The following is a 15,280-nucleotide window of genomic DNA, read 5'->3' as shown; positions in this document are numbered from 1 at the left end:
ACTAGGGCTGTGCGTTATATATAATATATATATATATATATATAAAAAACACATATCGCGATTTCTTTGATCAATTTTGCTATTACGATTTGAATAACAATTTTGATGTACACATATATGCTTTACAGTCATAAATGTATTTAGGATGAATTTGAAACATATTTCCAAAAGAAAACCAATTAGCGCTTTATCAAAAAGTTGTAACGTCTCTAGAACAGACATAAGTCAAAATAATCACTGTAGTAAAGGTGTAACAACATTTATAGCCTTAGGGACTTTTTTTATTTTTTGCCATTCATTGTTCATAGAGCTCATTAATTGTTGCAGTACCTCAGGTGTTGAAATAGATTTGTTATACATTATACAGGTTCACACATTTGCAATAGAGGGTGCCAAACTCCCATTTACGGTACTTACGGATCACAGAAATCTGGAATACATCAGATCAGCCAAGTGGCTCAGTTCCCATCAAGATAGATGGTCGCTATTCTTCTCATGGTTCAACTTCAGTGTAACTTACCGCCCTGGTATCAAGAATGGTAAACATCCTCCTTGTTGGGGCGGTAATTTGCATGCAGACAGACGGTAGCACGCAGGATGAGCTTTACGGTGGATATTAATCTTAATACAGTTTGAATACATTATGACGGTAGTTCTACCTGTTATATCTTTTGTTTTATTGACAAATGGTAGGTATAGGGGCAGGAATTGGGTTAAAGCTGTGGTAGGTAACTTTTGACGCTCTAATGGTTAATAAACAGAACTGCTTGCGTCTTGCGGAAGAACATCGTAGCCGGAACTACTTCTCTCTGTTTATGTCTATGAAGAATCACAAAGGTACTGGGTTACTCCGCCGCGGTACCCCTGAAGCAATCTAAAATAGTCCGAATATAAACACTTATTATAGGTGCACCCTAGTGATTCAGGACAAGCTAAAAACATGGTTTGGAAAATGGATTCATGGTGTACTCACTTATTATATACATTTTTCTACATTTTGAACACAAACAAAGTTACGGACCGCAGTTAGGTTGATTCTGATTGGTTGTTTCTTACCAGGAGCGGATGAATTTCTGCAAATGGCAATAGGACCACTGGGAGGAGCCTATTGTAATACTTTTTTCCTCAGTTGGTCAGAACAAAGCATGGCAAATTTTTAACTTACTTGTCCAGATGACAATATATAATGAAAATTTTTATTTGGGTCATATATTCCAAGACATAGGCTAGAATCTGTGATTAATAAGTACAGTAAATAGAAAAACTAACATGACAAACAAACAAAATAAAATCATGATATTAAAAAAATAAAAACATAAATGACATTTTTGCCATATCACCCACCCAAACAACAATACACCCTACCCATCTCCCCCAACCATCACCCACCAAAGCCCCCCAGCTCCTCATCCCCCCGGTCCACAATTGTGCCCTCGTAACGCCATTTCGCCCCTGCCCCTCCAGAGGTCTGTACACGCTACTGACCTCCACTATACTTTTTTGAAAAGTTGTGTCAAAGTGTGTCATTGTTTTGCATATTTATGCATAAGTCATCTGATCTACTTCCATCTCTGTTTTTGTCTGTAGACTATGATAAAGATACGTTCTCCTGAGCAGAAGGAGAAGCGCTTTTATGTGGTCCTGGACTGGTTGGAGAAGAATAGACCTCAGGACATAAATCAGTTCTGGTCCTGTGTGTTTGAAGATCATATCCTGACGCAGTACCCAACGCTACGCATTCTCAGAAACAATCTCCTGGAAAGTTTGTGATTTTATCTTTTATTAGCTTTATGTTTTGTTATCTAGAGGCACAAGCTGCCATGATACATTACTGTGCAATGATAAAGCAAGAATGGTTTCATACAGTATGTACAGTTAATTTTTATTCTTTTCTTTATCCTAGTTATAGAGAGTAAAGGTAAAGCAGAGAAAGGGCAGGAGAAGAGCTACACTGGAAAGAGAAAAAAAGATGAAAAAACTAGTGAGGATAATATTGATCCTCATTTTTTCTCTGCTTTCACACCTAAGCGGAGGAAACCAGACAAAAAACCCTCATTCTGTGAGTTCTCATCAGGGTTATAGTTTATTTAACACTAAAAATAAAACCATAAAAACATTTTTGTTACTTTTAATAATGTAAACCTTAACGATAAGAATACAAAATAAAAAATAAACATCAAAAGCAGAAGCAGTCTGCTGGACAGTCAGTAGTTTTAATTATTATTAGCTCTATGTTTTGTTATCTAGAGGCACAAGCTGCTATGATAGATTACTGTGCAATGATAAAGCAAGAATGGGTTCATACTGTATGTACAGTAAATTTTATTTATTATTTGTCTCAGGCACTTCCAATCTCTTTGAGAAACCTCCGGATGTTGAGACACTGAAAGAGGAGGAAGAGAGTAAAGGAAAAGTAGAGAAAGGAAAGGATAAGAGCTACACAAGAAAGAGAAGTAAAGATGATAGAAGTAGTGAGGATAGTGATGATCCTGGTCCTTCCTCTACTTCCACACCCAAGCGGAGGAAACCAGACACAAAACCCTCATTCTGTGAGTCCCTGAACTACAGCAGATGCAAGTTCTCATCAGGGTTAAATAACACTCTAACTAAACCATACACAAAGCTTTTTTGTTAATTGCAATAAAGTAAACCAAAATAATATAAAACATTAAAAAAACATTTTATTTCGGATAGTTGCAGAGGAAACATAGTTTCATTTAGTTCATCTGAAATAATAATTAAAGGTGATAAGACACGGCAACTTTTTGAGCAATGTTGCTGGACAATGTTGGACAACCAGGTGAGACACAGGGCAGTGTCCAGATACACATTTGTTGCCCATTCTCATTGAGAAAGTTGTAGTGAATTCAGCTCAAAAGGGAAATGTATATAAATAATTATATATATATATATATATAATTTATATGAGCTGCCAGTTGTAACTGTAGCAAAATTAAATTGCCATCAACTTATCTGTTCGTCCTTTTTTAACTCTAAGAAAGGATATTTCCGTGGACTCACACAGTATTAATGCATTAGAGCATGTAGCACAACTGGAATCGGAAAGGGACATTTATTGGTAATGCAGAATCAGAAACTCATGTAATTTGTGCACAAGATTTTTATTATTTAAAACACTAACTCAAACTAGTCAAACAAACAAACATACATACAATCACTCATACAAGGTAAAGGACAAATGAGATTTGATGAATGATACCATTAGGAAACCAGAGAATGAAGCTATGAAAAGAGTCAGTTAACCACCTGAGTAAAACCATCAGCGCTGTTTATAACAGGTTCTTTAGCTTATACTAAACCTCTGTTTCGTTTAGTTAAATGTACGATACTGACATTTCCTTGGCCTGGAATGTGCATCTTGATGCAAAGTCTTGATGGTTTGGAGGTTCAGTGGTGTAGGAGTTGTGATCACGTTCTTCCGGTTCTGAAGAGTGATGAAATCCAAAGGTATCCTGACTCGATGGTGATTGGGAATCTGTTCCCAGTGGAAAGTGAAACGAACTAAGATAGACATCAACCGAGATCCTAAGATTTTTGGTGAATGGAAAAATCAAGGCGAAAGCCCTGGCACAGACTTAGGGGTCCAAGAGGCTTCTAGCTCATACTCTTAGTAGAACAAAGGAAAGCAGATCGAAAGAGAGAGGGCGGAACTGTTTGTGGACCTTTTTAAAATCTAAGATGGTTCAGCCTTTCATTTGTGAAAGGCTGAAATTCCAAATGGGAGTTTGGAAATACAGGGGGAGGTATACAACCCTTTGTGTGAAAGCCTGGTAATTTGCATTTGGAACTGGATCAGAAGTTGATATACAAACTAGTAAGGATTCTAAGAACACTAATATGTTGCATAGGTATCAATATATATTACACACTCTAGTTTAGATAATCCGAAGACGAATTCATAGATACCAAACATGGTAAGATTACAAATAGGTAAAATTACAGTAGTTCTATCACAAGTAGGGTTGTGCCGACAGACGATAGTATCATTGTCACAGTGTCTGAAATGTGTTTCCCTGGGTGTCCACTAGTGTTCTCATTTTCACATGGTCACCCCACTGCAGCCACTACATTTCCCACAAAGCCTTTGTCTCTTTTATCATGGTTAATTGCAACCTGTTAATTGCACTCAGCTGTCTCCACTTTCATGGTTTTCACCTGTCTAAATAAACCGGTCTGTTTCTATCTGTTTCATGGAGTCCTTGTTTTCCGTCACCCGGCTTTATCGTGTTCCCTTGTGTTTTTTCATGTTTCTTGTTTTTGGACTGATTTTCTTGTTATTGATCTCTTGATTTTGATTTTGGATTACCCCATTAAAACACTGCAGTTGGATCTCTCATTTCCTATGTGCATTCGTTACAATCATGTATCGACGACAGTCAGAGATATTGACAATAGCAGTTGTCTCTGTCTTGCTGAGGTGTCATGGTTCCCATGGAGTCATTCGCAGACATCCTGGCACCTTGTATGTTTATTGGCTGAGGGTTTGGTGATCATTAGTTGATCTAATGAATAATTGATTTGTTAAATCAAATGAAAAATTGTATGTCTCATTGGTCCAGACGCTACAAAGTGCCCAAGCAACCTTGTTTAGCCAAGTTGCCCAGCATAATTGCTTAAAAAAAGTTGGCCAGTTTATCATCACCTTAAAGTTAAGTTTGCCTCAAAATGAATTTGTTTTTGAAAATGTACTCATCCACATGCAGTTCAAGACAAAACTAAAAAAAAAACACACAAATTACAAAAATTTTACCTAAAATCTAAAACTTAAAGAGCCACACAGATGGGAAATCAAAAATTACCTGTATTACAGTGTATGATGTTGCTGTCCATCAGTGTAAACAATGTGGAAAGTAATTAAACCAAAAAGTACACTATTTATAAAGTTATTGGCTTCTAAAGTAAGGAGTCGACTCTGAATCGCTGAAACGAGTCGTTATAGATTTCAAATATTTTGCCCATCTCTATGTACGTCACTAGGAACACTTTGCATAATAATCTCCGCCTACCGTTTTGAGAGAAACGGAACTCTGACCTGCCCCACCCCCCACGCACACAGATGCTGTGTTTGGTGTGATAGCATCATGTCGAGGAGACAGTGTGTTTTTAATTGTAAAGGCAAGTTTGTTTTATTTTCACTGCCAAAGAATGAAGATCAGAAGAACCAATGGCTAAAATTAATTTTTACCACAAAACTAGAGCAGTACAACAAATCCCTTTTGTTGTGTTCATAACATTTCACTGATGACTGCTTTTCTAATCTCGGTGAGTACAAGGCGGGATTTTCAAAGCGTTTGGCCATAAAAGAGGGTTCATTACCAACTTTATTTAGACCAACGAGCATCTCCGAATCACAGCGCGAAGTATGATTATGAAGTTATGTGTTTGTTTTCTCCCGAGCGTCTTATCAGTATGTGTGCTGTCTGCAGCCTTTGTCTGCGCTGAACTTAATTTACAAACACGTCATTAAAATGAAGTGTAACAAGTGCTGCTAACAGATATTCTGTGATAAAGTAATCCATATTAAAACAACGCGATGTCTGTTTTTCATGTCTCCCTTCGTTATGTCTAATGTGACCACGCCCCCGCGCTGAACGCGCTATTCAGATTCAAACTGAAGCGCACGGCTTGCGATGAGAGGAATAAGACATAATTCACCCCAAAAAGATGCTAACGCATTGTTTACCATGAAGTTGTGTGCAGAACATGCGGACTATGTCAGTTGACCAATCAGAACACAGTATGCTACAGTATGAAAGGTGGGGTTTAAGGAAGCTAAATCTTTTGAACAGCTTCGTGCGAACCGTTTGGGGATCTCTGAGAATTGAGGTAATTTTAAAATGATATTTTGACAAAATGACAATGTTTTTTAACCTTGGATGGATTTAAACCTATTGTACAGGACTTATAAACAGTGATAGGAAGCTTAGAATTTTCATCTTACTGGCTCTTTAAAATGAATTAATAATAATAATAATATCTATAATATTAACTCACTGATGCTAAAATAATACTGTACCTAATACCTATTCCTGTATTTTCACTCTCTCCTGATCTGTAATCTTCTCTATCTTTCTCAGCATCTCCTATGAAGAAAGAAGACAAGAAAGAAATGTTGATGTTGCCTGTTCATGAAGCTCAGCTGCCTGTAACCTGTGGGCATAAAGAAGGCACTCTCTATCGGAACAAACTGTCCAGAGGTTCATCATCAGAGTTTTTGTTATAATTTTTCTTAATTTTATTACAGTATTATTTATTATACTATTTATGTGCAGATTGTTTGGTCTGAATGCACACTTTCCTCGTCTTCAGTAGGGGAGAAATGTATTTTGTCCCATGGACGCTGGTTCACCCCAGCTGATTTTGAGAAGTTTGCAGGGAAGGAAAAGTGCAAAAACTGGAAATCCAGCATCCGCTGCAGAAACATGACACTTAAGAAACTCATAGAGGTAAATAATGCAAGCACTTACAGAATGTTGGGATTCATGGGATCTTCGTTAAAAACAAGGATTTGGAAATGTCCTTGATTTTGCATTAAACTTAAAGTACACGGCACAAATACTTTTTGTTGTTGTTGATATTTTAATGAACTTTTACTGTTTTGATAAATATTTAGTCAATAAATTATCTGTATATACTGTTATCCCACTCTCTGTAGAATTTTATTCGTAATTTAAATGGTTTAAAGATTAAATTCCAATGGTTAAATTCCAATCAGCTAGATATGAAAAATGAACATATTTTTAACATCTTTGCAAATGTATTAAAATTGAAAAACTTTAATGATTCCATTGCATAAGTATTCAAACCCTTATTTGAGACATTCATATTTCTTGTTATGAAAGCCTGTTTCCACCACTGAATATAAAAAAATTATTAGCAATTCTAACTATTCGCAAACTGTACACTTTTTTTCTCAAAATTGCATGATACAAACTCGCAAGATATTGATATAAATTGGCAATTCTGACTTTTTTTATTTTGTGATATAAGCTCGGAGTTGTGAGTTATAAGGTCAGAATTGCAAGATATACACTCGTAATTTTTAGAACATATCTGTCTCAGAATGATGAAGTCCCAAGTCTAAGTATGAGATCCACCAACCGCCAATTAACGCCTTCATTGGCGATCTGACAGGGACCACCGAATCAGTGCCTGGAGGCAGGTGGATCCTGGCGGGGTTGGAGAGGGTGATGGGATGGGCCAGGATTTAATTTAAGCCAGCAAAATCAAGATCCTTGATCTTAAAGGGGGGGGTGAAATGCTATTTCATGCATACTGAGTTTTTTTACACTGTTAAAGAGTTGGATTCCCATGCTAAACATGGACAAAGTTTCAAAAATTAAGTTGTACGTTTGAAGGCGTATTTCTGTTCCAAAAATACTCCTTCCGGTTTGTCACAAGTTTCGGAAAGTTTTTTTCGAGTATGGCTCTGTGTGACGTTAGATGGAGCGGAATTTCCTTATATGGGTCCTAGGGCACATCTGCCGGAAGAGCGCGCGCTCCCGTATAGCAGAGCACTGAGAGCAGAGGCATTCAGTGATCAGAGCGAGAGCGTCACAAAATGTCACAAAAGAAGTGTATTTTTGGTTGCCAGGGCAAGACAACCCTGCACAGATTACCAAAAAAAAAAAACAGCATTAAGGGACCAGTGGATGGAGTTTATTTTTACAGAGCATCAATGGAGTTGCAAGTGTTTGTGTTTGTTCCCTGCATTCCGAAGATGCTTGTTTTACAAACATGGCCCAGTTTGACGACGGATTTGCGTATCGTTTATTTCTTAAGGATGATGCAATCCCAACGAAAAATGGCCACGATCGTGTATTGGAACCGCAGGCGGTGAGTAAAACTGCTTCAAATATCTCTGCCTTCTCGTTAGTGCGTCCGCCTCCCATGCCGAGACCCAGGTTCGAGCCCCGCTCGGAGCGAGTCGTTGCTGCTGCTGCTCTCGTTCAGTTTCAGCATCGGGATTTGATTCTGGATCATAAATATACGCTGAATCTGACTGTTAGCCATGGTTTGTTTTGGTTGTTTTTTTCCTCACGGTGTCACAGCTTCCAAACGCTCTCAACGCAAAAGCCTACTCGCGCTCGTGATTCTTTAGCTCCGCCCACATGTCACGCCTCCAGGCGGTCGTGTTTTTCCGGGAAAAAACGGTACAGACTATCTTTCTCTTATGAATATAATAAAACTAAAGACTTCTTGTAGTTATGAAGGATGCAGTACTACTCTATAGGTACTCAAGATTAACAGGATATTGAGTGAAAACAAGCATTTCACCCACCCTTTAAAAAAGGGCGGAGGGCATTTTTCGATTCTCCATCGCAGGAACACCAATTCCTGTCATCTGTGAGAAGCCAATAAAGAGCTTGGGGAAGTCCTTTGACAGCAACCTCAGGGACACTGCCTCCATCAAGAGCACTTGTAAGGAGCTGGAAGGATGGCTCAAGGACGTTGACAAGTCAGGCCTTCCAGGAAAATTCAAGGCGTGGATTTATCTACATTGGATTCTGCCAAGGATACTGTGGCCATTGCTCCTCTATGAGTTTCCGATCACTACGATCTCAGATCTGGAAAGAAGAGTTAGGGGCTACCTGAGAAGATGGTTAGGACTACCAAGGAGCTTGAGCAGCATCACCCTATATGGAAACTCAGGCAAGCTTACATTCCATTTAAAATCCATTCAGGAGGAGTTCAAAGTCTCACATGAAAGAAAGGTGCTGCAACTCCATGAGTCATTTGACCCTAAGGACTCTTGAGCTGGGGTAGAAGTCAGGACTGGCAGGAAGTGGAGAGCAGAGGTAGCAGTGGATCAAACAGAGTCCTATTGGGAACAGTGGCCCGAGGAATGGCTGGTCTAGGAATTATAACACCACTCCCCCCCCCCATTTGACAAGGCTTGGGGGAAGGAAAGGAGGCAATTGGTCCAGCACGAGGTGAAAGCAGCCGTGGAGCAGGAGAGGACCAGCAGAGCAGTGAGAATGAGACAGCAAAGCGCCTGGATGAGATGGGAGCAAGTTGTGGAAAGGAAGATCACATGGAATGACCTCTGGCAGGCAGAGCCTCACCGTATTAAGTTTCTATTCCAGGCAGTCTACGATGACTTTCCCAGTCCATCCAATCTGCACTGCTGGGGTTTGGCCGATACACTGGCATGACCACTCTGCCAGAGGAAGGGGATCCTTGAGCATATTCTGAGTTGCTGCCCAAAAGCTCTGGGAGAAGGCAGATACCGATACCATCATGAGCTGTTGAAAGTGCAAACCCTGGAAGCAAACCACCTACTTCATCAGAGCTGGGAAGAAACCAAAACCAACATCTAGAGCAACATTAGGGTTTCTTAACAGTGCAAAGAACTGGCAGCTGTCAGCGGATGTGGGCAGTCAACTCAAGTTCCCGCAGCATGTCACTGAAATGACCCTCAGGCCTGATATTGTCCTGCTCTAAGAGGCAATGAAGAATCTCGTCATGCTAGAGTTTACATTGTCGTGGGAAGAGCGCATAGAGGAGGCCTTTGAGCAGAAGGAGAAGAAGTACAACAGTTTAGTCAGCGACTGCCACAGTAAAACCTGCAAGTCTAGGTGCTTGCCAGTGGAAGCTGGATGAAGAGGCTTTGCAGGACAGTCTCTCTGCAGAGCTTATACTGCACTCTGCATTACTGAGAGAGGAGGAGAAGGGCCATATATGGCCGTTTATAATAGCACAGAGGTGGCAGAAAAAGCCTTAAGGTGGCTCTGGTTAAAGAGGGCAGATCCGTGGTCAAGAGATGCTAGGGCACAAGCAGAGGCCTGATCAACCTCAGCTGGGTCACCTGTGCGAGGGTGTCTGATCTTTGAAAGATCAGAAAAACCTGATGACCACTGGTAAAATCACTGATGATCTGCCCTAGTTTTGCATAAGAAGATCTATCTTTACAATTAACGAGATTCAGGAGGAGCGCGTCAGATATTTAAGCTAATTAACACCGGTGGATCGCACTCAAGTTTATCAACACCATATTATAAAAACAGCTGACTTACCTCTATCCATTGATGGTTTATCAGCATCATTCCTCCGCCCCGTCTCCTCACTTCAAGTTGATTTTACACTTATACGGGGAGGGGGTACTCTAGGAGCCCTTTCCTGGACATCACACCAAATATGCATTATCGTACTTCAGCTAGTTACATGTAGGCGTCAACTCGTGAAATGGATGAAGTCTGAAACTACCAGGACTCTTCCTAGAACTTGCCTGGTCAAAATGAGCAGTTGATGGAGAAGGACTTTGGTTAGTGTGGTGATCAAGAACCTGATGGTCACTCTAGTCGAGCTCCATAATCATATGTGGAAATGGGAGAAACCTACAGAAAAACAAACATCACTGCAACACTCTACCGATCTGAGCTTTATGGTGGTGTGGTAAGACTCAATCCTGTCCTCTGTGAAGACAGATAAAAATACCTTTGGCATTTAAAAAAAAAACAAAAACAGGACCTAAAGGTCCCTTTAGATTGTGAGAAACAAGATTCTCTGATTGGATTAATCTCATTTTCAAACATCATGTTAGGAGGGAAGAAGACACTGCTCATCACCTGCAGGGCACCAACCCCAAAGTGAAGTGTTATGGCAGCAGCTTACTGCTGTGGGGCTGTCTTTCAGTGGCAGGGACTGAGGGACTCATCAGAGTAGAAGAAAAGCTCAATGCACTAAAATATTGAGATAGGCTTAATGAAAACTAATTTAGAATGGCCTTGAGTGGCCCAGCCACAGCCTGGGCTCGAAGCCAATCAAATATTTCTGGAAAAAACTTAAAATGTGCATCTGTCCTGTCCAATCAGAGCTTGATAGGTGAACAGGTGAGGAGGAAAATAGCAGATAATTACCAAGTGCAAATTTGCAAAGCTTGTCATGCCATACCCAAAAAGACTTGAGGCTGTAAAGGTTCTTCAGCTAAGTACTGAATTGATGTATGCAATGTACTTATTTTTATTTTTTTTTATAAATGTACGAAATTGACAACTCTTTTTTTGCTTTGTCATTAAGGTGTATGGAGTGTAGTTTGATGTTTAACATTCATTAAACATAAGGCCAGCAATATAACAAAACATGAATAGAATTAAGGAGTATGAATACATTCGCACCTTTTCAACTTAGCCTATAGCAGGAATGTGCTTCTAATACAAAGCAACAGTAGTACAGCACATATTTTGTATCAGCTAGGGCTGGGTAAAACACATTAGTTTTTTTGCATTTCAAATTTTCTTGATTGTTGAACTTTCTTGACTCTTAAATTTAAGGCCTACTTTGTATAAATCCATCAAGTTTGTTTGACAGCCACGATTTAAATGTATGTATATACAGCATATACTGTGTATATATGTGTATGTATATGTGTATGTGTATATATATATATATATATATATATATATATATATATATATATATATATATATATATATATATGTATATACACACATATATATATATATATATATATATATATATATATACTTTTTTATTATTTGTGTAGAAATATCATTATTTAATTGTCAAGTTAGTATAAGTTCAGTATTATAAAAAATCATTGAGTATAATTTAAGTGTTTTTATACAAATTAGTAATTTTAACCCGCATTATTATAATGTTCCCTTTCGAAGGGAACTTCGACAATACGTCATCGACGCTATGGGGAACGCCTCAGGTGTGACAGGTGTCTGAAATCAAATATCAACTCACAGCAATCATGCGGCGACAGCCGTGAATCATCAGATTGAATGATGAGCGTGCGACCTGGATATAAAAAGGGTGCCTTGAAACCATGACAATATCCTTTTCGTCTTCAGGGACTGTTTTGTCTGATTTAAATGTCTGCTTACAGCGAAAATGAAACACATATCTAAGGCAAGTCCTAAAAGTTTTGTGAAATGTGCTGACCCGTGCCCAAGATATTTGTCGCCGGGTGACACTCACGAGATGTGTGTGAACTGTTTGGGTGAAGAGCACGCACAGGATGCTCTTGAGGGAGCGTCCTGTGCAAATTGTGAGCGCTTTTCTATGAGAACGCTCCGCTCTTGTCAGGCTCTCTTCTCGAGGGAAGAGAGTTCAGCATCTGGTCCTCGCGTCCTTCATACCATGGCAGTGCTCCAAGCCTACCAAGCTGACCTTCTGCAGGATCTCGAACAGGGGACAAAGCTGTCCCCTGAGGCAGTCGCTGAGTTGCGCCGGACCACAGATTTTTCTCTCCGGGCCACTAAACAGACCAGCCGATCGATGGCGGCGATGGTGGCCATGAAGAGGCATCTGTGGTTCAACTTGGCTGATATCGGGGAGAAAGAAAAATCCCTTCTCCTTGATTCACCAGTTTCGCCTGTTAAACTTTTTGGCACCTCCGTTGAGGCGGTGGTTGGAAAGTTTAGGGAAGCGAAGGCGCGCTCAGCTGCATTTAAGATCTGTATACCGCTGAGATCCGGGCCCCAGCCCAGGCAGGCGGGAGGACCGGGTCCGTCTTGGTTTGAGGACCGTAGACAGGACCATAGGTCTAGTGATGCCTCTTATGCGCCCAAGCGTAGCAACGCTCAGCGGAAGTACGGTTTGATCTCCCTGGAGGGCCTTTTCTACCAGCCCTCTCCCTGTTCTTGACTCCCCAGGTGTTTACGTTACACCAGCCCTGGGGATGGGCCTTATAATGAGAACTATGTTCTGATGGCCCGCCGTAGCAACTGGTTAATGTGATCGCCTCTTTTAGGCATGTAAAAGTGGTGGACCCCAGATTCATTGAGAACTCTCTGGCGAGTCTTCACTCCGCACGCCGCAGGTGAACTTTTTGGTTTGTAAAATTCTGTGTATATAACTAACACTGATTTGTATTTCTCTACAGACCTTGTTCCCTGTATAGACCTAGGGGGTCATTCTTAGAGGAGCAATTAAAGTATTGGACTTTAGGGCCCTGAAGCCTCCCCCAGTTGGTGGCTTGAACGAATTAGGAAGAAGCTCAAAGGAGGTTTGGCTTCTGTGTTGAGTATGTGATGGCCTTCCTGTCATAACATTTTATATGCGTGGTGGGCCACCGCTCATTTCTGTTTAGCCTCAGGGCTATTAGCCACCCAGGGGTAGAGTATTTGGTCTTCCTAAAAAAAAAAAAAACTTTTTTTGCTTTAGGTTTAGACTGACGCTGGCGCTTCAGATAGATCTTCAGATAGATGTCCTGCCTATCGGTTTGTGACATTGGTATCCTGAGTACTCGCTCCCCTGAGCTCTGTTGGGTTTCAGTAGGTTGAGTGTTTCACAGCCTCTCAATCAAGTAGACTGTGGCTCCTCCGAGCCCTCAGGTAGATCTATGCTTGTAGGTCGGCCCTCATCCGGGCCGCCTCTGTAGCTGGCCTAGGCTATGCTAGGGATATTGGAGGCGTGTTGCTAAGTATAGCTGCCGCATTTATTATGTGTTAGGCTTCCTCCCCTAGATTTCAGCCTCCTCCCTTAAATAGGAGTTGTTGGCCAAGGCCCGTCCCTTTCTCTGCATTCAGGGGTGATAGAGTAATGCAGGGTGGTAGCCGAGGTAGGATCAGTCTCGTTGAGCTAATCGCTCGACCGATGGGTTAAAGTGGGTTGGCCCCCCGCTCCCCTAGGCTGGGCACAGGACAAATCCCTGTCACCCTTTGGAGCCACTTGCAGGCCTGCTCCCTGTCTAACATTGCAGGGGCATATGGTTGTTACATCCCCGCTAACTCAGGGTAGTTTTGAGTAGTCCATTCTCAGCTCTGTATTTATCTACCTCACACCACGATGGCTCCAGTTGAGCAGGGAGTTCTAAGCTACATTTCATTCCGGTTCCACTAGGCAGAATGGCGTATGTTGTACTCCCCTGCTATAAGGGTATTGCTTTTTGCTGAGTACACTGCCTCTGGCAATGTGATTAGGTACCAGGATGCTGTAGCAACAGCTTTCTGCCGCGAAGGCTGCACGGTTGGGTAGTAGGCCCCAGCAGGCCTCCTTGACCTAATAGCCCCTAATATGGCTCCTAGGCCAGCTCACCTTCGGTGGTTGGCCCTGGTAGTTCGGGCAGAAGGCGCACTGCCGATTAGTAGGCCTTAACAGGCCTCCTCGGAGGTGGGTCACAACATTGTGGAACATACACTAGGACAAAACTATAGGAAAAGTTTTTTAATAGTATAGTTCCAGCAGTGTTCATTAAAGTAGCAGAATAGACTCGCTATCAGCTAGTAGGCTCGACCAGGCCTCCCTGAAGGTGGGCTCCCACATTTTGTGGTAGTCAGGTAGTAGACTTTACTAGGCCTCCCTGAGGGTTTAATCCCACATACTGTGGTTACTAGGTGGCAGGCCCCACAGGCCTCCCTGAAGTTGAATTCCTGCTTTTTAGAACTGTCAGGTAGTAGGCCTCATAAGGCCTCCCTGAAGGCAAAGCCCCAAAGACAGTCAACTGGACTGCCAGTCTGGCTCACTATCAGCTATGGTCTTCAGGTAGTAGGCCTCTCCAGGCCTCCCTGAAAGTAAGCTTTCCTACACTGTGTTTATCAGGTAGTAGGCCTCCCTAGGCCTCCCTGAAGTTGAGCTCCCACATACTGTGGTTGTCAGGTAGTAGGCCTCACCAGGCCTCCCTGGAGTTGAGTTCCAAATTACTTTCAGTTTCCACTTAAGGTGGTTATCTGGTAACAGGTAGTAGGCCTCTCCAGGCCTCTCTGTAGGTAAACTCCCACATATTGTGGTTATCAGGTAGTAGGCTTCACCAGGCCTCTCTTAAGGTGAGCTCCCACATACTGCAGTTGTCAGGTAGTAGGCCTCTCCAGGTCTCCCAGAGAGTAGTTTCACAGTGGTGCTGGGTTTTGTAAGCTAGTGGCCGCTTACTTTCAGTCTAGCAGACCTTATCAGGCAGCTACCGAAGGTGAGCTTGCGCCCTGGCTCGGCTCAAGTTTTTATTCTCTGCCAGGGGTTCCCTCCTGGACCCTCTTTATCTTGCTACAGCCTGGTTGCCTACCAGGTAGATCTTATGCTCCCCTCACTGAGGGTCAATATGAGTATGTGGTCTCCTGAGTCTGGTCAGTCGGTCGTAGGCCTCTCATGAGACCTTCCAGTTAGATCAGTCCTTAGGCCCTCACTTAGGCCTCCTCTGTGTTTTGAAACACAAACACTGGGTAGATCCGTGGATCGAGTAGAGAAACTCCCCTCGCTGGCAAGGGTTGTAAACCTAGTGGTTCACTGCCAGCTCCGCAGTTCCTCGGGTTGGATGCCTTCCTAAAGGCAAGTGTCCATAGGCTCTGTCTTCGGA

At 41.8% G+C, this 15,280-nt stretch overlaps 1 protein-coding gene and 1 long non-coding RNA gene across 6 annotated transcripts in view; one reads left to right on the top strand and one right to left on the bottom strand.

Annotated features, from left to right (window-relative positions):
- LOC127953786 (nuclear body protein SP140-like protein) overlaps positions 1-15,280 on the top strand; it is a 72,484-nt gene that overhangs the window by 13,873 nt on the left and 43,331 nt on the right. For 4 of the 5 annotated variants that reach the window (XM_052553083.1, XM_052553081.1, XM_052553084.1 and 1 more), the window contains 5 exons: positions 1,588-1,762; positions 1,904-2,059; positions 2,343-2,549; positions 6,099-6,218; positions 6,331-6,467. In XM_052553083.1, the coding sequence (XP_052409043.1) occupies positions 1,588-1,762; positions 1,904-2,059; positions 2,343-2,549; positions 6,099-6,218; positions 6,331-6,467 (795 nt within the window). The remainder of the gene's footprint in view (positions 1-1,587; positions 1,763-1,903; positions 2,060-2,342; positions 2,550-6,098; positions 6,219-6,330; positions 6,468-15,280) is intronic. The other variant, XM_052553082.1, reaches the window with a different exon arrangement.
- Positions 1,794-2,704, bottom strand: LOC127953794 (uncharacterized). Its single transcript, XR_008153342.1, has 2 exons — positions 2,514-2,704; positions 1,794-2,023 (listed from the first exon to the last, which is right to left on the bottom strand). It is a non-coding gene; the product is annotated as an uncharacterized LOC127953794 (long non-coding RNA).

This window comes from Carassius gibelio, chromosome B3, assembly GCF_023724105.1.
Source record: "Carassius gibelio isolate Cgi1373 ecotype wild population from Czech Republic chromosome B3, carGib1.2-hapl.c, whole genome shotgun sequence".
In the NCBI taxonomy this organism is placed as follows: Eukaryota; Metazoa; Chordata; class Actinopteri; order Cypriniformes; family Cyprinidae; genus Carassius; species Carassius gibelio.
This window is presented reverse-complemented; position numbering and strand designations above follow the sequence as displayed.